Source organism: Ambystoma mexicanum, chromosome 10, assembly GCF_040938575.1.
Source record: "Ambystoma mexicanum isolate Mex_15411 chromosome 10, UKY_AmexF1_1, whole genome shotgun sequence".
NCBI classification, from domain to species: domain Eukaryota; kingdom Metazoa; phylum Chordata; class Amphibia; order Caudata; family Ambystomatidae; genus Ambystoma; species Ambystoma mexicanum.
The window spans coordinates 111,097,260-111,121,743 of record NC_090932.1 but is presented as its reverse complement, the minus strand read 5'-3'; the positions used below and the strand labels follow the sequence as shown (position 1 = coordinate 111,121,743).

General features: G+C 44.6%; 1 protein-coding gene across 2 annotated transcripts in view; it reads right to left on the bottom strand.

Annotated features, from left to right (window-relative positions):
* KCTD9 (potassium channel tetramerization domain containing 9) overlaps positions 1–24,484 on the bottom strand; it is a 411,318-nt gene that overhangs the window by 99,909 nt on the left and 286,925 nt on the right. For both annotated transcript variants that reach the window (XM_069617594.1, XM_069617595.1), the window contains one exon: positions 20,387–20,536. In XM_069617594.1, the coding sequence (XP_069473695.1) occupies positions 20,387–20,536 (150 nt within the window). The remainder of the gene's footprint in view (positions 1–20,386; positions 20,537–24,484) is intronic.

Sequence of the window (24,484 nt, the reverse complement as noted above, 5' to 3'; positions counted from 1 at the left end):
GGCTCCTCACCCTCTAAGTGATGCGTCCATTGTGTTCGTGAGGTGACTTGGGAGGGTGGGGGGCTGACAAAAGATTTCCCTTTTAACATGTTTTCTTTTGTCCACCATTTCAGAGCCAACACCAGTGTGTGTGAAACCTCGACTAGATCATCCCAATCCCCATCTGCTTGAGACCACTCTTTTGCTAACCACTCTTGTACTGGACACAGATTTAGTCTGGCGCGTGGCACGATGAAGAACCAGGATGCCAAATTTCCAAGCAGGTTTGTGACCCTTCTGACTGTTGAGATGGATTTCCAAAATCAGGTCTGGCAGACAGATTTACAGAGGCCACCCAAGTTATGGTGAACAGGGAAATCAGAGTTTAGCCAAAAACCAATCAAGCTACTGTGGATAGCAGTCAAGGCTTAGTCTCAAGAGAGTGCAAGTATGGTAGGGGCCCTCAATGAGTTCATACAGAATAACACGACGAGGAAGTTCACGATTCAGTTCCGCTTTGCCGCTGAGGAACGCTGCTTTCCGTGTGCTTCGTGTGTTTTCCTGCTAGCAGACAGCTGATGCTACGGATTTCTGCGACTGACTTTTTTCTGATTTAATCAGGTAATTGACTTTGTTCAGCAACCTTGTGACTCTGCCTTTTGGCCCTGCTGCCTGATTGCTCCTGTTTGATTGCTCCTGCCTGATTGCTTTATTTTGTTTGTTTGTAGTGCATTTCCCGCCTACCTCAACCGTGTGAGTGACAGGAGACTATGTCCCGCCCAGGAACTGGTGAATTGTAACGGGCATATATTCTCCACGCATGTGCACAGCGCGCGCGCACGAAGAAGTTCACGATTAAGTTCCGCTTTGCCGCGACGCTGCGGCAGCGGCTCTTCCTCTCAATAGTTCCTGGGGCCTGGGTTCCTCCAGCAAAGTAAGTGCCAAGCTTTCTGGTTGTGTTTTCTTCTTTTTTGTTGTTTTGTTTGCTAGTCTTTGAGGCTGGTACTTTTGTTCACAGTTTTTATTCCCTATTCATTAAAAACCAATATGCGTGACAATGCTGAAACTCACCACAATCGGTACGATTCCAAAAATATTTCAAACACAGCTACCCCCTCTTCTACCTTGTCCCCACGAATTCCAGGCATTCACGCATCAGCTCAACTTAGCGTGGCTATGTCCCAAAAAGCTACTCCTGAGCTGAATTTGCACAAGCCACAGCCCGAGCAGACTGGTCTGATCCCCGAAGCGGTAACTAACTCCATAACTCAAACGCTTCTCTGTACTCATGGTCCCCCTTTGGTGAGCTCTCATATTGAACAAATAAAAACTATTCTGGCCTCTTTGAAGGCAAGAAATGTAAGAAGAAAGTTTGGTGAGATCTTTAGCGAGCATCTCTCCTAGCTCACCAATAGCCTTGGACAGCTCTAGCATCTCAATTTATGCAAGTCAGTGTGAATCTCCCAACTCCATGCAAACGGAGCACTTTGATGCCCCTATAACTGACTTATCACATGAGTCATATTCGATACCCTCGAATTCCGCCATTGCATCATTTGCGCTCCCTACTCCAAGGGCAGTAAAACTGCCCTTGTCTGATATGCCCTCTTTACTGCCTAACATGCTAGAATTAGCTCTTAATGCGGTTAATACATCTGTTCTAGGTTTACAGAAAATGTTTGAGCTGATGCAAGAAAAACTAAATTTCCAGGTTACACAGTTGGAGGAGATTATCCGCTGGATTCATTTTCAAAATCACAGTCCAACGGTGGCAATCCCCCCACCCTGTGAGGTAACATCTGTCAAAGAGGCCTCAATTATAACCTGTGGCAGTTTCACTGTTGAAACCCTATCTCCATTTAAGGCTCCAGTGGATAATGTTGCCAGGAACCAACCTGCTATTCTGGGTTCTGTCACCCAATTACCACGATTCACCAATGTTATCTGTGCTATTGAAGGCATCATAACCCCGAGACCCATATAACTTCCACAGCTAAATTGCCAGTGGAAACTCCGCCTGGCAGGGAGGCGGAGTGCCTTCCGGTGGTGCCCCCTGCGGGACACATTCTAGGTTCTCGTGGCAAAAGACTGATGAGACAAAAAAACCCAAAACCTTACTCAATCATCAAAAAAACAAAGAACCAGCCTGCTCGCAGAGGGAATAAGAACACCCTCAATGCATTTTTTAAAGCGATCAAAGGCTCGATTCCTAAGGCTTCAATGGAGAAGATTTTAGTCTCAGCAGTTAGTAATGTCCCTTCCACCGGGTCTTTTATTCCCATAAAACCTACTACAACCTTGACCGATCCTACTACAGAGCTTGTTTCTAGAAACTGTTCATCTAATTTGCAACCTACATCATTTCAACCTTTAGATGCGCTGGTCGAGTCCCTGAGACACTTAGACCAGGGGGTTACTCTGGTCACTGAAAATGACACGATCAACAAAAAAGTGTGTCATTTGCTCCTCCTAAGGTGGCATCGTTCCCTAACATTGAACAAAATCTTGGGGTGACATCGCAACTGAAACAAGCAGTTGATAAATATCTTGAAGAAAAGTTTGCTGATGATGCCGGTTGCAATGCCCCCTTGGATTCTCAAGTGCAAGTGAGTCATAACTCTCAAATTAACAATGCTCAGAGGTTGACAAGAAATGATTCCTATACAAGTGAATTGCAAACGCCAACTGAAAAAGTGTCTCAGTTCCAATACTCTGATATGAGACCAGTTGGCAAGAACAATTCTGTGAACGGTTGTACGCCTAGAACCCCACAACCTCTGTTACATGCTTCAAAAACTCCTAGCTTCTGCTTTATACTAAAGTGCAGAGAAGGGCCTTATCCTTCTTATGATCTCAACAGAAGGAGTGTTTTGAACATCTTCAGAGATGTGGTCGAGCTACAAGATGTTAGCTCTCGAGAAATTGAACAAATTGAGTTCATTTCTGAGATCTCCAATTCGATCATTCGTTTATGGATTCCATCAGGGTTAGTGGCAAACAATCTGGCAGGCGAAAATGTCGCTATTTGAAATGGGTTTTCTGTTGGCTCAGGATCCAAAAGATATCTCAACTCAACCCAAGGAATATTTCTCAAAACCTAACATATATGAAAGTTTTCAGCGGGATAACTCAAATGGGGCCAGAGCCCAAGGGGCTTCAGTCAATGTTCAGAATTAACCACCAACTAAAGAAAATTATAATGTTTTAAGAATTGCTAGCTGGAATACAAGAGGCCATAATCATTTGCAGACCTCTATCAAAAAACTTCCTGATGTATATCATCTTTTGTCCTTATAAGAAACATATCTAACTGCACCTCCGGTGTGGGATGGGTATGACACAATTCTGCTACCAGCATGATTAACTAAAGGCAGACCGTCCTCGGGGCTTTTAGATGCGGTAAACCGTAAATTAGGCCTTTCAATTACATCATGGGCAGCTTTTAACATTCATTTGCAACTGGTCAAAGTTCCTACTGCCTTTCACTCCCTGGCAGTTTTGAATGTTTATAGAAATCCTAGTGCTTGCTCAGATGTGGACTTCTATAATGGTTTAACTGCCTTATTAGATATTGCAAATATTTCTGCAACTACAACATATACCATTATCATGGGAGATTTAAACGTGGATTGCACTAACTCTGGTCGTCAATCAAAGGAAAGTAAACATTGGTTATACTATATGAATGAGAGGAACTTTGTTATGGTTAATGGATCCATTAAGGGCGATATCCCAGCTCAACCGGCTTGGTATCGAAATCGAAGTACAAATACCATCGATTACATTTTTGTTAACCAGAGTTGGTTTAGAATGTCTATAGAGCTAACAATCACTACTTCCCCTTGCAGTGATCACAAGATGCTAACCCTCTATATTGCGTGGCAAGCACCTAACAGCAAAGCCGCTACTGGAAATTGTGGCTTTGGAATTAACAATGCAAGGTCCAGAATAAAATGGACGGATGCTAGAGTTATCGAGTTTGAGAAACTGATAGCGTCTAACCTGTCTTATGTAGGTGTCCAGTATCCCGAGATACCTGCTCCCTTTGTCCACACAATCACTATTGCAACCAAGAATCATATAAAGCATCTCCATACTTATGATCAAGTGGTCAAAGAGAGAAAGACTGAGTTTAGACAACTTAAACATCATATTCTGGCATCAGATAACAATGACCATTGGCAATTACTAAAAATTGCCAAAACTCGCTTTAAGAACTGGATATAGAGTCATAAATCATCAATGTTCCAAAAAGATAGCGAAAGTATGGCTCGGGCAATGTCTAATAAGAACTCTGCTCAAATGTGGCACCTTCTTGGAAATTATGCTTACAATAGAGATGCGGACGCCCAATTAAATTCAGTTAATGAACATCAGTGGCTCGAGTATTTCCAAGATCTTTATGCAGATCTCAAATTCGACCAAAAGATATTTTCTTCAATCACGGCCAGTTCGATAGCATTTAGATTTCACTTCTATCAACATAAAAGACATTATAAAAAAAGCAAGCAGCTCGAGGGCCGAAGGCCCAGATGGAATTTCTAATGCTATGCTTAAAGCTAATCGGGTCGAATGGGCACGCATACTATACCGCATATTCCAAACAGTTGTCAATTCCTGTACTATACCAACATCTTGGAAATCTTCGATCATTATACCGATTTTCAAGAAAGGAGATAGTTGTAATCCCAATAATTATCGCCCAATTGCCCTCTTAGAATCTCCAGGCAATATTTTCTCCAAAATCATTCTAGTTGAATTCAATAAATGGACTCTTACAAATTCATTACGAGATCCTTATCAGACTGGGTTTATTGCAGGGATGGGCACGCAGATTAACTTGTTAACATTAAATTCAATTAAAGCACATTGCCGAGTCACAAAGCAAGCATTATTCTTAGCTTTTATTGACCTGCATTCAGCATTTGACTCAGTATCTAGAGTGCTTCTATTCAACAAATTGAAACGCGATCAGTGCCCGTTAACACTATTTGAAATCATTCTTGCCTTCCACTCAGACTTTTATTTGTGTTTGTCATTGGACAGGGTTTTGTCATCACCTATACCAACAGCTCGTGGTTTAAAGCAAGGTTGCCTTTTGCCTTCCTCGATTTTTAACTATTTCATTCATGATACAAAACAAATATTTCAAAATGTGACTTCTGATTCTCCTAAAACTAATAACCATCAGGTAAAAAGCTTAATGTATGCAGACGACATGTTGCTCATGTCAAAAACTCAAAATGGTCTGCAAAAGCTGCTTGGAGCCTTCAATACATACATCGTACAAAATGAATTGCGGATCAATAGCAACATAACTCAAATAGTTTTGTTTTCCCTAAAAAGGAAAGCTAAATCATGTATGTGGTCCATCAGTCAAACAAATCTAACTGTTGTTCCCTTTTATACATATCTGGGCATGATATTTGAACTGGCTAATCATTCCAAAGGACAGTTGAAGAGTGGAGAAGAAGGTGGATACTGCCATTTCGCAAACTAGACTAATTATGTACAAATACAGGACATTTTCAATTAAACCAGCATTAACGTATTGGAACCAAAAAGCTGTTCCAGGCTTGCTATATGGTTTAGAAACTTTACCTACAACTACTAGTCTAAAATATGATAAATGGGAAAGTAAATTTTGGAAAAATATATTAAGACTACCACCGTCCATTCCGGCCTGCTGGATCCGTTATGAGATGGGTCTAATTTCACTCCAGGCCTTGTACAACTGGCGCTTATGCTCCCTTTTTAGAAAATGTCTAATATCTTCTGAACACAATGTCCTCTTAAGGGAGCTCACAATTCATCTGTTTGCCACGACTCATACTTTCTTTACATCGTGGCTTAATACTGTGTATGATATCTTGGGTCATGCGTGTGTCTCTATTAACACTTTAATAAAGAACCCGGATAAAGCAAAAAATCAAATTTATACGCATGATTGGATCAAAACATGTGAGTTATGTTTGACTTATGTGGATGGAGACACAATACGTTTTCCCCCCAAAAAAATGCAAACTCTGCCATTGTACCTTATTAGAGCTCCTGCTCAGCAATTCTGCGACTACGATTTAACACCTGGCCGTCTAGAGCACTATTGCTGAAGCGAAGGCTAATCGCAGCTACAGAAAGTTACTGTCACTTCTGCAACAATGTTGCTAACTTGGAAACATTACATCATCTAATTACCCAATGTCCAGCTTTGGTCACTCAAAGATTAAAGCACTTTGGAAGACATTGTCGGTATCTTGGTAATTTAGAAACTGAGCAATGTTGGGCTGTGATACTAAATTCATCATATTTGCCAATTCAGGTGGCAACTGCATGTTTCTTGGATAGCCTGCAGTTAGACAATGAGTTGGCTGTAAATACATAGTTGATCTTGATTTCTTTAGGGCTATATATATGTTGAAAGGTAAATTACAGTGGAGTATAGTCGTCTGCAAATGACAATTACCATATCTTTATTTCTGTTTAGCATGTTTTATTTGTGAACCTCACATTGTTTTAAATGAATTTGTACAATTAAGAATCAATATATTTAGTATAATACTGTATAGACTGCTGAAAAAAAATCATGAATTTTTGTGTGCGTTAAATTTTACTTGTGTAATGACAAATATTTTGTTTTGAAAGGTTGATTTGTTTCAAACGAATCAATTAAAAAAAATAAAAAATAATTCAGTTTAGACAGTCCGTTATAAAAATACAGTTTATTTAGGCCTTTAGAACACACTGAAAAATGAAACTAGCAGGTAATAATAACACACATACATGCAATCAATCACTAGTATGTTCATTCACAATACATCAAATAACTAACCGTGTAGAACAGGTAAGTAAAGCAGATGTATATAACATGATGAAAACCAGTCACAAGTTCAATTCCCTATACTTTAGAAATCCAACCCAAAGATGTATGCTGCCTACTGCCTAAAAGTCACAGGTTCCAACACAAGGTGTCTCACATGTGTGTATTCTCTAAAGAGAAGCAATGGACTTGTGGTGGTGATTCAGAACAGTTTCAAACAACAATTTACCAGAAGACAGGTAAGCTATCCTCTCTCTTCCAGACCCAATGCTAACCCAGAGGCAGGATACTTGACCCAGGTTCAACGATAGAAGGTTAGTAAGAGGGAGATATGAGACAAAGGGATTTGTTCCAAATGCTATTCTATCGGCGGGCGCTGCTGTGCAAGATGGTGAGCTAGATGCACCCTGAGCTAGCTCCACTCCGGCTTCTGCTGAAGGGAGGTTTTTCGACCTCCTTTCCAATAAACATCTGCTGCTTTTTGGAGGCCCAGTCCTGAACAGGGGAAAAAAAGTCGCTGGAACGAAGGGGGCGAGAGGCCGCTGGAAAAGAAATGGCGACTTGAAGTGCGCGGATGAACAGCCACGGACAGATACAGATACAGATGGAAGCGGATGGGAGACGTGCAGGGCGGGAGCCCCAGATACTGAGCTGGCTGGGCTCCAGAGTGACGGCAAAGCAGAGGCAGATGGGCGACGCCACGGCCGGGACGCAAGGAGTTGAAACACTGAAGTGCCACTTGTTTGAATTTGCCAGTTGTGAGCAGTGACCATCCCATTGCAGTGCAGGAGTCCCCAGAAGTCCTCCCTCTTGTCCCCATGACTGAGGCCCAGGAACACCCGGATCTGCAGAGCTGCACAGGAACAGAAGTCATCTGCTGCACTTTTCTTCAACCTAAAGGTACTGTAAAGTCTGAGAGAACTTACCTCTTGTTGTGCCACCTTGCTTGTCCTCATTGGAGACTTTTCTCGGTTGCCTCTGTAAAGTTGCTAACAGCTTCTCTACCTCACAAACCTAATCAGCTTGTGGCCGTACTTTGAATTTCTTCTTATTCTCCAAAGACTTCTAAAACATTGTGCAAAAGGTTTACTTACCTGCAAAAAGTGCTTCAGTCCACCTTGACTTTTGCTAACTTAACATTGGCTGACCTGGTTTCCTGAATGACTCTTCTCTCCTCTGCTTAGGTGTTGTGTCTTCCTTCCAGGAAGGGGTTAACTCATTTTGCATTGGGGGTTACCAAAAGTACTTACCTGCTTCAGAATATTTGTGCGATCTCTTGTTTTGTTCCAATCATCTTTTTCCTTTGACATATTCCTAAATCTGATTTTAAATGCAACAGTGATATATTAATGTGCCCAGCACCCTAACTATTGCAGTCAACTGAGGGTGAAGATAGTGTCTGTCAGCCATCCCAAATGGTACTTGCTGATTTAGAAATATTAAGAGTGTGTATTTTTATGAGTGTTACTGTTATATTGCCCCTTCTGAAGAAGCTTACTCTATTAAATAAATTAATAATTGTTTCAGCAAGAAACAAAGTGTGTAAGAGTTTATTTGAATACTTGTCACTGTGAATCTCGGTGTCACTCCCCTACAGCTCACATTGTCCCCTCTTGAGATAAGCCTGGCTGCTGAACACGCTTCCAACCTGTGTAGTACAGACTTATAACAAAGGTTGGGTTCCTATTGCCAGGAGTTCGGGGTTGTTGTAGTGCACCCAAAGGGTACTGCGTACAATCTTGCCTAACAAAGCTTCTAAAGCAATACTGTTTTCTTTTCTCACCAAGGATTCCCGGCCTGACGATGAGGAATATTCATGAGCATTTGAATCCATGCAAGACCCATGCTGGAGAACAACAGTTACAGCTAAGTAACTTGTTGCTTATACCTCACAGGTGCAGATATGGCAGCAAACAGCCACAGTTGATGATGGAGAACCAATAGAGGAGCTCTAGAGGCAGGTTTGAGAACCATCAACCCAGCTGTGAAATGCAGCACAGCAGGAATCAGCCCCAATTGAAGGAAAAATGGAAAATGCGATCCCGGCCCACCTGCAGAAAATCTCATCACATAGCATAGGGACACCTGTGAGTACGTATTGAGAATAACCGACTAACCCAGGGCCCAAAGGTAGTTTTCACCATGCTGGTTCCCAAAGATAGTCTAGGAAGCCCCAAACAACCCAGTGCATGTCACAGGATCCCAAAAGTCAGGGACTACAAATACAACAATAAAGAACAACGGTGTTCCTAGGAGTGTGATACTAAATCGAGAAGCAACAGCAAGGATAACCCAGCAAAGCAGGATATGGCATATCAAGGAACAATCAGAGAATGATTCCCATAAAGACTATGGTGGGGCGATGCAGGATGGTTCATAGCAGCAGATGAGGGGTTATTGGGGCCTCAATACCCTTCCAGGCGACAGCAGCTTCCAACACCAAGGTTCTAAGAACAATGCTCTAAAACAGAAGTCTCTTGTAAAGCATGTCAGTGACGATCCCAGCACGGAAGGCCTGATATATAGCCAACAAGGTAAAGCGGGCAGCAGAGGAGAAAGGAGCCTAGGAAGGTTGTTCAGCAGACAAAAATAACCGGAGCCGCGTACACTGGGTCCAGCCAGTATGATCAGATCTGGTCCTTACAATACAGCAACTGCTCAAACTGCCGAAATCCTACAGCAGGCAAGTAAGTTACCTGCATCCCAAGAAAATCCAGTCAGAAATCAATGTAGTCTTAGGGTCACCCCTGCATATACCACATTCACAGGGGTATTCGAAGCCAGCCAGCCAGCCAATCACATTAAGGGTTTATAAACAAATGATTAGGCCTCCAGCCTAGCTGGTTCGACTCTAAAACTGGCAATTACTCAAGACCATGCACATAGGTTTTGAAATGACAGTCTCAGAGCCAGGAACTGGTCTAGACCAATTCAAACCACTAAAGAGGGTGCACGGCAGGGCTCACAAAGAGCCCATGTTTACACAACACCCATTTTAGGCCTGCCCCGTGGTTTCCTTGAAAAAAGGAAGCCTCTAAAACAAAATGGTTGAGTAAGACTTAAAATACATCTGTAGCCCAATGACTACGACAAATGCACACTGGCCGCTGACACAGCCAAAAATAAATCACAGCTGCCACCATCCTACTCGCTAAAACCAGTATAGGGCGATATCAACACCGTCTGGTACAAATGGTGCGCTTAAATATTACCCCAGGCATGGGTAAATGATGGGCAACCCACAACCATATTCTCAGTCGAAAAAGGTTGCAGTAGTACAGGCTTTAGTAATAGTCACTGACTGAAAAGTGGTCACTAAAACACACAACAAAAGTTCTCTTTTTAACGTTTTTTCAAGGGAACTTGTTCATTTTTTGCAATTTTCCCTCCATTGAATTCATTGCAACCCCCCATAGTAGCTGCCAGTCATTTGGTATAATGGAAGCTTTTGGTGCACGTAAGGTCTTCCTGGTTCAAGATAGGTCTTTTTTGCCATGTTGCTTTTTAACCATCTTCCTGCCCTCTGAGATGGAGACCTGCCAATTAAGTAATGCACAGCCTCGGATTCTTGTCAGACTGTCTCTCCCTGGAATTGGTTGAAGTTTGGACAGGGACGGCCTGGTCTAGTAAACATTTCAGCCAGGGGATGTCTGTTGCTGAACAGATATGGGGCAGCTGGCTGTCCATGGTTAGACAGCAGCCGCTACCTTTTTGAATAGGGCAGAACCCTTCCCATTGGCGGAATGGAGCTACCCCAAACTTGAGTTTAAATGTTTCTCAAGGCTGCCCATTGGAAGCAAGTGTCAGAAGAATGAGTGAGAATGACACTGTGCAGATGACAATAGAACAACTTCTGCTGAGGGAACAAGCATTGCGAAAGACAGCCACAGAGGAATCTGATTATTCCTTTGCAATGAGGTAAGACCTCTCTCTCATAGACTGAGGGGCCCAACCTGTCTCTTGCCCTGCACTGCTGTCAGTGGACTTAAGTGTCTTTGGACTGAAGAGGTATCATTGCTTAAGCCTGGAAGGCTGACAGTTGGCAGATCTTCACCTTGTGGCCCAAGAGTTTCACCTGCAGCAGCTGCTCTCCACTGATAAGAGGGGCATGTCTGGATACTATGTTTGACCGCTACCAAGATCCAAGTCTGTCTGACCCTGACTGGTGTCTTCTCACCAATTTTGCTGCCCTTACAAAGTCCTGACAGCGGTGAGTTGGTGAGTTACTAGGTATTGTACTATATATCCTTCATGAGAGTTGCAGTGGTCATCTTTCAGTGCCATCCAGCCAGTCCATCTGGCTGATCTCTGAAACCGTGCCTGCCCAGGGAGATCAGAACTCTCCCACGTCAGACCCAAATCCACCGTCGAAAGTGACCTCTGAATATGTGAGCTCTGGACAACCTGCAGCCAGACCAAAAGCTCAAGTAGTTGGTCCCAGCAATCCCTACCTAGCTGCGGTGGTATTTGCGTGATTCTTCGATCCTGGGAAGAGCGTACTTGCTAATTTTGGTGCCGTCCCATCCCCTTAGGAATTCAATGAACATAGTTCTAGCCGTTACGTGACTGCAGTCCTTGCAGAGGCTCCCTCAGTGATCTGAAACTGGAGGTTAAGCAGTACCCTTTGGGAAACTGATTGTTCTTCTAAAGGTTGCATTAACTATTTTTGAAACGTACCCGTTGGCTTTAACCAATTGTTAACATTAACTTTCAGAATCAGCCCTTGGGGAGGTCCTGGAGAGGCCACCCTATTTTAGTGAACATTGAAATGACACTTCGGTCTATCCAAACTCATCGGTAGTGTAGCTGAGCAGTAATGCTTATATTTGTGAAGATTTGGGGGTGGTCTTATAATATAAGGAGATGCACACGCATTGGTCAAATCAAATTAGACTGTAAGCATAAAAATAGACTATCAAGCCTAACACACCCTAAGCATATAAAATCACAGCTAAGTAGCACTACTGAAGCAAAGCTATAAACATATTTCTGAGGCTTGTGGATCTGCTTAGAATCATGTGCTTTGCATAGGCTGACCTCTAGTGGTTGGTGCAGTGTATTACATTTCTTTCTGAATTTCAAAACAAGACGTTGACAAGAGTGTTCCCTGTAATACTATCCCTACTCAGATGTTGACAGTACCCAGGATCATTCACTCGTCGACGTCCTCTGATTGTCTTTTCTGCCAGCGGGTTGGTTGCCAAAACAGAGTTCATAGATGTATTGCTGTTAAGCTTGAGATCGAGGAAGATTTATTCTACTTAGTTATACCATAGACTTAACACCGGAAATCTCTCGATGGATTCTACACGCCCAATACGTTTTATCGCAAGTGGGACTCATGATTCCGGAGGATCGGCGGTCGACGTCTCCAGGCCGTTCAGGCATTACAGTAGGGAGTGTGGGGGGAAAAATGCACTACACTACTTTTACTATTGTAGAATGTCTCCATATAATTACCCTTTCTTTAAGTGTATCCCTACCCACCAACTTCGGCAATGGAAAATACCCAATTTAAATTGTGCCCCTATTTCAATAAAAACATTCCCCTGGTAGGAGAGACATACAGTGTAGAACTACTGTCACCCTCTGGATCACCAAGAGGATACATGTTCAGCTTGTAAGCGCTTCAAAACTAAGACTCTCAAGGATTTACCTTCTAAAAAAATTGGCGGCTTACGCAATGCAGGCAGAGGCATTTATCGAACCCTCCACAGTTGCGGAGGACACAAAGGTAGAGCCAGGGCAGTCCCGGATTCAAAAGCAAATCTGAGGAGACAACTGTTGGGGAACCCATGGATTCCCATGAGCCAGCCCCTAGCTCCCAAAAGCAGGCGTCGGGCACATCTATGGAGACTACCCCTACCGACAATAGGGCTGAACATATAAAAACACCCACACAAAAGTTGGTCAGAACCGGTGCAAGACTGAACTATGCTGAGTAAATCAAAATGCCCTCACCCGCACAAACACTCGACACCCATGTTGGTGCATGCACCGAAAAAGAAAATGGAAACGAAATCCTAAACCTCAAGTGGCTCACACTCTTCTCCAGATTCCAGACCATCAGAATGACTTGAGACCAACATCTCATGCACCGAAACTATCTGTTTTGGTGCTGGTTTCAAAGCGGACAAGTTATCACAAATCTAGCCACACGAAGGGAGCCACCACTCTTACAGAGGTATTAAAAAAGGTGAGTGCTCAGGTTCCATAATCTGGGGAAGAGGGGGGAGGAGATTGTCTTTCCACTAACAGCCACTTCCACTTACTGGACAAAGGAGAGATTTGAGAAAACTATGAACAAAATATCCTTTTATGGATTTCCAAGATAAACACCCCATTAAGAGAAAATATAGTTACTGAGTACATGTGACTAGCAAAAAAGGCAAACCAATAACACCAGTATACGACAACCACATTGAGGTTGAGAATTATACTGATGGCGAAGAAGGCACGCTGGAGGAAGATCCTAGTACCAAACCTGATGACTACCACGTACCTTCCCCTGATATGATCGACAATCCTGTTTCGTCTTCCCCCACAGATGATATTGTATACAATTAGATCTTAAAAAAGGCTGCAGACTTCTTTAAGATAGAAACACACAGGTCAGACGAGGATACTAATGTCGACGAACTCCTTAATAAGAAAAAACAAATGGAACAGTACATTACCCTCTTGCAGTCAGTGAAAGAGGATAAATCCATCTCTCACCGCTCCTGTGTTCACTAAAGCGGTTAAGCCCTGCATAGAAAAATGTTTCAGACCTGCATAACAGGTAAACAAGGGTATTTATTCTGTGTACTTTGTTCCAAAGAAAGTACAAGACAAAAAGATCAGTGCTGGATCAGAGGCCATGCAAATAAATATGTCAAGCCTCAAAAGTTCAGAATGACAACATTGCAAAAGGTCATTCCACTTCTCAAAGAGGGCAATTGTCTGTCAACACTGGATATGAAAGATGCATACTTTCATATTTCAATGCGGCTAGCACATCGAAAGTACCTAAAATTCAAACTAGGGCCCTGTTCATTATCAATACAAAGTTCTCCCTTTTGGGTTTTAGAAAGACCCTACCTGAATCCATGTAGGGTTGATAACCTGTAATGGAAATCTGTGAGGTAGCCCAACACAGCGTCAAACCTTGCACAATATATGAGACAAGTAGTTGCACTGAGTCTCCAGGGCGGGCACTACGGTACAGGAACCCCGACATTGGGTTTGCATCAGCCCGTCGAGTGTTCATAAAAAATTCCAGTTTTCGTAATGGCACACCTCCGCAGGGACAGCATTTCAGTGTACCCATATCTGGACGACTGGTTAATAATGGGAAAACCCAGACGTATGCCGCAAGAATACTCTAATAACAATCAATCGCCTACACCGCCTGAGGTTTTCAATCAACAAGAAGTCGTCCAGTCAGTACCCAGCCAGCATACAGTTTCTTGGGGCGGTTATCGACACAAAAGCAATTCTATTGTTCCCCTCCAACGAGAGGTTTCAAAACCTGTTAAAACACGTCCCCTGTTACATGGCCTGTCGTCAGATCAGTTGTTGGGAAAGACTTTCTTTTTGAAACTTTCTCTCCATAGTTTTCTGTGGAACCTCTGACGTACCAGGAGTCGCTGGAGGACGACGTGATGACATGTTCAACAATTCTTTCTTATTGAACTAAAAAGGAAACGTGCTAACTAACCCTATTTCTATGAGCAAAGTTCCCTGCCTATTAAACTAAAACTAAGGGTCCCTATCAAAAGTAAACTCAATGGTCCAAATCCCATCTCCTAACTGGCTCTACCACTTTAGAAAAATGCAGTCTCAGGGTTAGACCTCTGCCTGGCCCAAAACAGAAAAGTCTTAGAAGGATCAAATTAAAAAGGGTCACACAAATCTGGTCTTGTCTTAGACCTTGGTTGACGAAACAAAAGATTCCTTCATCCAGTTGCTTCTCCGTCAAGTTTCGCAGGAACAAGTCTCTGGCTCTCAAACTCCTCAAAGTCTTGTGGCTTTCTGGAAGACTTGCTCCTGGTTAGGCATTAGTCGTATTAGTCAGTAAGTTCAACTTAAAAGTCTGTCTGTGTTCAAAACCTATACTTGCCCTCACAACTAAAGCTTAACACTGTGTAGGGATGACAACAACAAAAAATAGTGTTCCAAATAACGTTCTGAGCTTCTTCCACCTCTTGGCTTACTTTCCAGTTGCCCTTCCTCAAGTTCAATCCACAGTTCCACAAAGGCTTGGGGTCCCATTCCCAAAGAAGACAACCCAGTTCCAGGATGGCCTCTGGGTTCCCTTCCCCAAGGCAACAATACTGTTCAGATGGTCCTGAGTTTCCCTTCCGCAAGACGTTAGCTTTTCCAGTTTGCCAACTCAAAATCAGTTCCAGATCAACTTTTAACTCTTTCAATCTCTTCAATGTTTTACAGATTGCCATCTTCTGTATTCACTTTAACAATCTATTTCAAAAGTTAAGATTTGGTATCTGCATTCTCCATGGCTTTTCAGAGAAGGTATCCTCGGTCTAGGCGCAGTTGTCGGACCGCACAGTCCACCCATTACAGGTCATGCAACCGATAACCCTTTGCTTTCTTGCCCACAGATTTCTCTGTCATTACACCTGTGCTCTGGTTCACATTCACTTTGGTTTCTCCTTGCCAGTCTCTTGGCTTTGCCACAATGTGCTCTTCCACACAATTTACTCTGTGGTGCTCATTCTCTTTCACCACCTTACTTTCACAAGCTTTAATAACGTTCATTAATGGTTTTCCACGTTTCTATGATTGGTCTTTCATTATTCATGACATGCTTTTTACCCACATTTGCATTCCATTCTTATGCTCAAAGCTTTCCTTCAGTTCCGTATTCAATAATGACTTATTCACTTTCTTTCTCTTATAGTTGATCTTGCTTGTAACTTGCTTGCATGGTTTAATCAAGCCTCTCACTATGGGTTCACTGTCAATTGTACATATATTCCTGTTCATCCGGCAGTCACATCTACCCTGTAGTAGCCCTAGGAGCGCCCCGGTGCGAGTGTTACCACTGATTTACTTACCAGTCCTTGGCGCCTCCTCCGGGCGCATTCTCTCTCCGTTCACCGCTCCGCACATGTCTGTGTCTTTGCGAGCAGCGCTACCTCTTCAGAAGTCTTGATGTGGGTTGCCGGTAGCTCTGCCTGTCACTCGCAGCTGCTACCAGTGGCATGCAACGCCACTGAGTTTCTTACTTGCGCCACAGCTCTGGCTGTGAGCACACGGGCATGGAGACTCTGGCAGTGCTGACCCTCTCACGGCCCGCTCGGGCCCCAGCGTCAGTGTCTCTCCTTCACAATTGCTGGCCTCCAGGCAGGACCCTCCTCGGCAGCCTCCTTCATAGGATTTCTTCCCGCTCAAGCCCGTAACAACCTGCCTGCCTTCTCTCCTGCTGGTCTCCCCTTCTCGACTGGTCACTCCACCTTTTATGCACCTGTGACCTGTTAACCGATTGCAGGTGCGAGCCCTTCCACTCAATTGCCTGACTCCAATTACTTATGCTCTTGGGACATGTCTGACCCTGGTAATGGTTTCCAAGCCTCTACCTCGTCTTAGTACCAGAGTGTTGTAGCTGAGTGTTAGTTTGCACAGCTCCCAGTTGCGAGTGTGTCTCTCAGGTGGCCAGGGCACGGCCATCACCTTTGGATCCAGACCCTGGGGGTGGACCAGTGCAGAGGATTACCTGGGTGAGGGGTCTTTGGGGAGTGGAAGTGGGACACCTGATATCGAGACACCGTATTACCCCCACCCATAACACCTTTACTCCATCCGACCAGGTAGGTTACCTGGGAACTGTAACCCGCCCCCCCCCCTTCCCTACACAAACACTTTCACACAGACAGCCCGCTCTGGGAGAAAACAGACTCGTACCCGAGCATTGTACCCAACTTGTCTCACTACTATGGTCGGGCAAAGTCAGGCAATTACTGTTAACAACTCACACTCGACTTCCATTAAGCTTCCCCACACGGATAAAAGGTGGAGCACGAGAGCACACCCTGATCGAGGCAAAGCACACGAAGGAACAGTGTTTTCCACATGGCTGCTGAACGAGGGGATAAAGGCGGCAAACTGAGAAGGGAGAGCAAGGAGCAAGATGCCCTTGACGTTTCCGGCGAGAAACCGTTACTTTCCAGAAACCATCAGATTAAAACGTGTTAGGCTAGGAAACCAGACTGAAGAATCCTGCATTGTGTGTCAGAGATACCCGGGGTTCTCCTGCATGACTAGCCGAGTCGGGTGGAGCAGCAGCTGCTGTGGTACCATCCTTGGCTCCAGGATCAAAGCAGTGCCAGAGAGATCAACACAGCCTGTGAGTTAGGGAGACTGATGCAAGACAGGTCTGTGTTGAAGTCAAGGTTGCAAGCAGCAAAATTGTATGAAGAACAAAGAATATTAAACCGTGTGATGAAAGACGCGAGTAAAGCTCAATTGCCGAGGTATGAGACAAAGTAACAGAGTGGTCCGGCACCGTGGGTGTGCTCAAAGGTCTCGGTTTGTTGTACCAAGCCAAGAAGTGGAAGAAGCAAAAAGCAATAAAGTGAAACTTATGTAATAATAAATCGAAGTGGTCCTGCAATGGTTTAAGATAACAAAAAGAAAGTGAGATCATAAGGTCCGAGCCCAATCGCGGGAGACCCGTGGTGCGAGCCCGATCGAGGGAGACCCATGGTGAACACTTAAACCCAGAGAATTTGTGAATGTGAAAATCCTGATGAGAAAGTAACTTTGGCACCGGTTTGTTACACCAGGCGCACTGCAATAAGAGACCTTTTTATTGGGAAAGGGGCTTTGGCGCAGAAGGCCCAGGTTCCTAGGTTTGAACGGCATCCTCGTGGCAGACAAGCCAGAGTGTGTGCGAAGCTCCAGTGTGTCACCTTGTCCCCTGTTGATAACGTGAGGAAGGGAAGCAAACTGCTCAACTATCCGGGCATATTGTTTCTTGAACACTTTTTCTTTTGCATACATCATTTTCCCACACCATTTGTATTTAGAAGCAAGGATTGGCAATAGTTTATTAGTATAGGCCCTTTTATTTTGTCAGACTCCACTAGGACTGCATTATTATTATTTGATGGTCGTAGATTGCTCCCATCCTTGGATTAAGGGTTAGATAGGCGTTCAACCAACCCACTGAAGTTCAATAAACACCCTTTAACTCATTACTTGCGTCTGTCTTCACCGTTTGATACCATACCTTCCTTACATTTCCCAGTACTAGAATGGTGTGACTGAAGGGAACAGAGGAGTTGATTGGCAACAGCCTATAAAAAGATTGGGGAGGATAAGGATTGCTCTCAAAAAGAAAAGGAGGTTACCAGGTCTCGCCTGTGGGCACCATCTCCCCAATCCCCAAGAACCCTCCACCCAGCAGAAAGGCCTTTCGCTGGCCACCTGAGAAGAGGATCCAAGGGGAGTAGGTGTGAGGATGCCCTCAGGTTTCTGACAGGTGTCACAACTAGAATAGACCCACCTGCTGGAGGGGCATCCAGTCCAGACAAGCACGGTTTAAGGGACTGGCGAGTGTAGCCGGTGGGCAGGGCAAAAGGGGCGGGGCAATGCTCCACGCATGTGCTCCCGCGCCACTAACAAATTTGGGGGAGGTTTTATGCTGAAAAAAGGCTCCTAGTCCTGTCCCGTTTCAGGAACATCTCATAAGTTTGTAGGAAGGGAGATGGGACATAGGAATACAAACTTTACTGTGTGCTATTATGGAACTAACTGTAACTTGGTAGCAGCTCTTTCCCTTTATGTCCTACTCCTCGGTCACGTTACCATTGAGAGTTTAACTAACTTGTGGAAACACTGTCAACACATTAAACAATTGGTCTTTTGAACACCCCACTAAAGGGCTCCAAAAAAAACTTTAACATATTCAGTGTAGACTGTTCGGACGACAGAAATGCACATTTATGCTATTCAGGAGGTGCTTCATCGTATTAATAAAGACACCTTGATAACCTCTCAGCTTATCAAAGTAATACTACAAGATTGCAGGAAACTTTATGGATTGAACAAAACCTCTGAAATATGATGTGCCATTTGCATGGTCTGAGGTTTTCAGAAGTGGATGAAATCCGAAAAGTAGCTGTGCCAGTTCAAGTTCCAACTTACCCCTCCTTTGATTTGAGGCTGTGTGTATTGCTTTGTAAATGTCAAATCAACTGCAACCTGTGGAAACAAGCTATAGACATTGAAGACCTGGGTGAGGTGAGACACTAGTGGGTGTCTCACCCGCTAGTCCCAAAGGATCTCCTTCTCAGGTGGCCAGGGCACAGCCATCGCCTTTGGATCAGACCGTGGGTGTGGACTAGCGCGGGAGGATCACCTGGGTGAAGGATCTTCGGAAGTTGAGGGTGAGGCAGCTAATGGTGAGACGCGGTATTCCCCCTTTTTTTCCATCTGCCCCATCCTCTTTTTTCTGAAATGTGTATTGTGTTGGAAATCGAGCCAGAGTGTGTCGTCCTGCCTACAAGAATCGCCTTACTCGGTGAGGCCGAGAGCTGGTTCAGCCACATGATCATTTGAGCACTGGTTTTTCCTTTTGCATACATTTCTCCTTTTTACACTTTTTGTACAAATGATAAGAGCCGGCATTAGGTTTTGTTAGCATAGGCCATTTTGATTTGACGGACTCCACTAGAACGGTTTTGTTTATCGTTTGATGGTCAAGACTACTCCCATTTTAGTTATAAGGCAAAATAGGAGTTTCTGTAACCCCAACATTTTCAATAAAGGTTTTACAAATTGTATCCATTGTGTCTGTGTCAATACTTGTGATACCATGCCTTCCCTACAGTGTGCATTCAAAAGATTTTCTGGTCATGCTAGATTATATATCACTCGGACTGGAAATTAAGAGTAGCAGGTGGAATAACAGATGTAAAGAAATGCCTGCACATAAAGTTCCTACTGAATTCATCATGGACAATGCCTGGCAAAAGTGCCGTCATTTGTTGTGCTTAGCCTGTACACAACAGAACACTTTCTAAATTCTCTGAAAACATGTACTGAGCAAAATATTTGCTGAATTTCTTGTGTGCTTTGAAAGTAGACTTTGCTGAGAGTGAAACTACAGTAGTGCAGCACATTGTGAGAAAATGAAATGTTTTTTGGACAGATTAAAGTGTAGAAAGGGTGAAGCAGTGAGCGGTTGATCTGGTTCTGGTCATTACATTCTCCAGCTAGTAGATACTCTTGTAAATTATATGCTGCAGTGATTAGGAACTGGTCGTCTTGTGTGACAATCTGAAGTCGCTGATGGAGAGGATGAGGCATCTCCTCACGACAAAAAGATATAGGTAGGACCAAGTTCTGGGAGAAAGCGTTGCACTTATGGATAATATGCACTGACACATTAGGAGGCAAAGACGTCATGAATTTTAGGTACGTGAGTAAAGCAAGAGCTAAGCCGCCAATCGTGGAGAGCAGGGATGGAAAGCCTTTGTTACCAATGTTACAGAGACGGGATGAAGTGCACTATGCCTCAACGAGGGTGAGGAATGTTGATAAACACATTGCAAACAAGACATTGCAGCTTTCATTTGTACTTACATCCAATACGGATCCCGAGAGATCAGCACGCTCCAGGTTTGATGAGCAGAGGTTGGCATGAGCAAGGTTGCAGCGGCTTAAGTTGGCCATTTTAAAGTTTATATATCGGAGATCCAGGCGGGATAGATCAGTGCCACTGAAATTGAGCCCCTGAAAAAAGATAAGAGCAAGATGGTAATCAGCGACTCCTTTTATCAGATGTTAAATTATACTGAAACAAGGCACCTTGACAGCCCAAATATTTGATCATATCTTGGAAAAGGATTAATAATGTATTTTCTGCATTTAAACTGAAGAACAAGTTACTTAACCCTGGTAAACTTCTTTCGACCGGATGTTCCTCCCACGTATTCGTCATCTTTTGATATTTTCCTTTCCAGCTTCAGCTGTTTCGGAAAAAGAATTGTCAGAGGGTGTTGTGCGTCAATGCGTTTGACTCGATATCCCCCAAGGGCTTTGTAAGGTAGGTGTGGTTATCAGAAGTACGACAGACCTCAAGTATAATCAAAGGGTGTTTATTGAACAGTATATTGGTGAGAAAAACACCTAATGTAAGCCTAAATCTAAGATACTAGCAAGCAAGCGAGCGAGCCAAATCATTACTCTAACAAAAGGTTGTGGGACAATCATATGTATAACAAAAGAGTAGTGCAAACTGAAATGTCCAAAAGGCTTTCGGTAGTTCAGGACTGCTGAACTAATGCAATCCATTCCCCACATTACATCACAGGACAAGGCGGAACAGTGGCACCACTGTGAGCACCCCTTGAGTCTATTGGCATCAGGAAGCAGTTTCTTCAGAAAAGGCAGGATCCCTCAAATCAATGTCTTAGCCTCACAAGACTTTTTCCAAGCTCTCACCATGCCGTATTCCCCTCTTACCCGGCATTCTCATGATACCCCTTCACTAGGTTCACCTTCCTCTTTACACCACTGTTCACAGTCACTTTATCAAAAGGCGGAATTCACTTTTCCTTGATTTCACTTGGCATCCTTCGTTGGGTTCACAGTAGCCTTGGAATCACAGTCAAGTTAACTTTACCAGTTCTACACGCGTAGAACACTCAGGAGCACTTACTGTCTTTTTAAACAGATATTGGTTCACTTTCACCAATTCACTCCGGTCCTCCTCCTGCGGGCTCAGACCTTCCTCTGAAGGCAGTTCTGGCTTCCCTCGATCGGGCGTAAGCCTTTAAAACGCTAGCAGATTTGTTACTTTGCAATCTTTCACGCTTTCACTTCAAAGTACTTGCAAGTTCAATACAGAGACTTCCGATTGGCGATCGCGTCTCGCTGGGTCACGGCCTGTTGTGGTGGGCCACTGCCACGGAATGTTCGTGTTGGTGTGATCTGAGGGGAGGCACTGCCTGACCCCAACAGAAGGATTGCAGTTTGTGTTGCTGGAAATGCATTGGAGGGACAGGGCCTCCCTGTCCTTGTTCTGTAGTGCTTTTTCATGTGTGTTCTGTATTGTTTTCTGCCCAGGAGTCGTTGTGGGACTCCTGGCAGTGCAGCTCTTCCTCTTTTTGTTGGTGTACAGACCCTTGGGATACCCTAATGGCACCCATGGGTAAGGGTACAACCCGGTACCCCTAGTGAATGTTTTTGGGCACCTGTGTGTGGCCCAGAGAGCAAGATATGGGCTGGTGGCACCTCCATGTTGAATTTGACAGGTGCTCTCAGTATCCTCCATTTTGGGGATACCCAGGCCCTGCTATGGAATCAGTCGATTCCTGATAGGAGACAAGATGGCCCCTGTGGCCTCTTGCTTTCTATTGCATGTTACCTTTTTTCCCCAAAGTCCTGGGAAGCCCTGACTCTGTCCCTTCCCCGACTGGCTGGTGGGTGCAAGTTTCATATATGGTATTGTGGGGAAGTTCAGGGCAGACTGGCTGGAGCCTTCCCAGTGACTATGCTGTGGGTACACTCTTGGGGTGGGACCGGGGTGAATGGAGTGTGTGACCAATATATAATTCTTGTTATGGGTGTCTCGTTTCCGGTATGTGACACAGACTGAAACAGCCCTGCCCGAAACTAGTATGAATGCAGTGTAGAGTGCTGAATGGCTGGGTACTTGTCCCAATACACATTCCTTGTTGCGAGTGTCTGAGAGGGAGGAGAATGGCCTGAATGCACTGTGAGCCCGATTGGCTGCCTGCCTGCTGAATGCCCTTCTGAGTGATTGGTTGCATGCTGACTCAGCAGAGTGAATGAGAGACAGAACAGTATATCTGGGGGCCTCCCACTGCGAGAAATTGTTCAGAAGCTGAAGTTGATACTTGATGCTTAACCTTGAAACCCACTGGAAAAAGAAGAATTGCTGCTGCTGTCCTTCGCTAATCTGAAAGCTGCGTGACTGTCAAGGAACTGATCCAAGAGAGGGCCTGGCTAGGAGACCTCTTCCCGAGCTATGCGGGACCATCGTGTACCAGCTGATCTTTGCCAAAGCTCCCTGGACATCAGACCCTCGAAAGGCTGCCGACCGGAGACAGGTACCGCTGCGGAATCACGAAGCGAAGCATACAGACATTTAAGTCCATCACCATCGACGACCGCCGTCGCCGACCGGAGCCGCAGTGCTCCTTTGCCTAAGACATTTGATCCAAGGACTCCCTTGCTCATCATCATCGACCGCTTTCGTCCTGCCGGAGAAAGTCAAGGACGCCGACGACTGAGGAGAATCCGCCGGTGGGTTGCCCGCCACTCGAAGACCGCAGAGGCACTGGCGAACCAACGCCCTTGTTAGGCCAAAGTTCTTCATCGCCTCTTTGCGGCAACAAACCCTCATCGTCGAGGTACACCGCACGCCTCTGCTTACAGGAAATTTGACTGATCGTCAACGAGCACCGCAAGAACCGAAGCTGCTGCCGCAACGAAAGGGTTCACCTTTTTCTTCACAGACTCTCGACGACCCGTGGCTCCTGCCTTAAAGGGAGTGCACTCAAGAAGGGCCTGTCGATGACTTACCGAAGAACTCTATGAAATCAGGTACTTTGGGGTCATAGAACCTTTAAGAAATCGAGACTATATTGAGCATAATTGGACTGGGCTTGTCAAATACGCTTTATTTACAGGTTGGCCATTGAGGGAGATCCTCACCCAGACCTGTCTCTAGGTATCAGGAGCCAGTATTCTGCCATTGCTCGATTTAACTTGCTTTCTTTCTGTAGTCTATCGTTGATTCATTGTATAACCTGATTCGTATGTCATTTGACCTGTTAGCAGTTGATACATTTCAAAGGAATCGATAGTTAAGAGTGGTACCACGTAGACCTGTATATATTTGCCATTATAGCATTGCCAGAGTACAAAGTGTTTTATTGTGCTTGTGTATATAAACTTAAACCTTATTTATGTAAAGACTGTTTTCACTAACAGTGTGTGGGCATTCCTTTGTGGGTGCTTGGGGACTGCACTGTACTTAAGAACCAGTCTGCATCACCTCCTGAGAGCTTGGATTGCTCGTCCATAGCTACCGCATAGAGAATCTTGGCTGGGGTGCTCTGTGCCTCGACTCTGCCATATAGAGAGCAGGAGTACAGATACCCTCTCTCCGGTGCTTTACACCGTTACCCCCTGGAACAGTCTGGGACCTCCAGCAAGTGGTGCGACTTTCTACCGACAAGCAGCGCAGTGAGTACCCTGGCTGCTGGAACAGATACTATGCGTAGCCTGCAACAGGGGAGTATCATATTGGCTGGAATATAGCATACACACACCACGGTAACAAGGTGCAAGGGTGCGCGCTACAGCTTGGGTGCTACACAGCTACTACTCGCCACCTGCAAAAGAGTGGCTATCTGCTTGGTGATTGCCGAGAGTCTTACTCAACTGAGGTACTAGAGCACATACACTTGCAACATATTAACGTGACCCGACGGACGTGGAGACACCCTCCACGCAAGAAGGAACAATAAAAGGTTGGAGCGGCTGACAATGAGAACGACTGGGTAGCTAGAATCGTAGCACAGAAGCACTGCAGCCCGGAGGGGTAATCCACACCCTGGCTCTACCGCACAAACTGAGGGGGGGGGCACAATAATACGCTCATACGCAGCCTGCCATGAACTTCCAGGGAGTGGGGCAAACAACCAACGG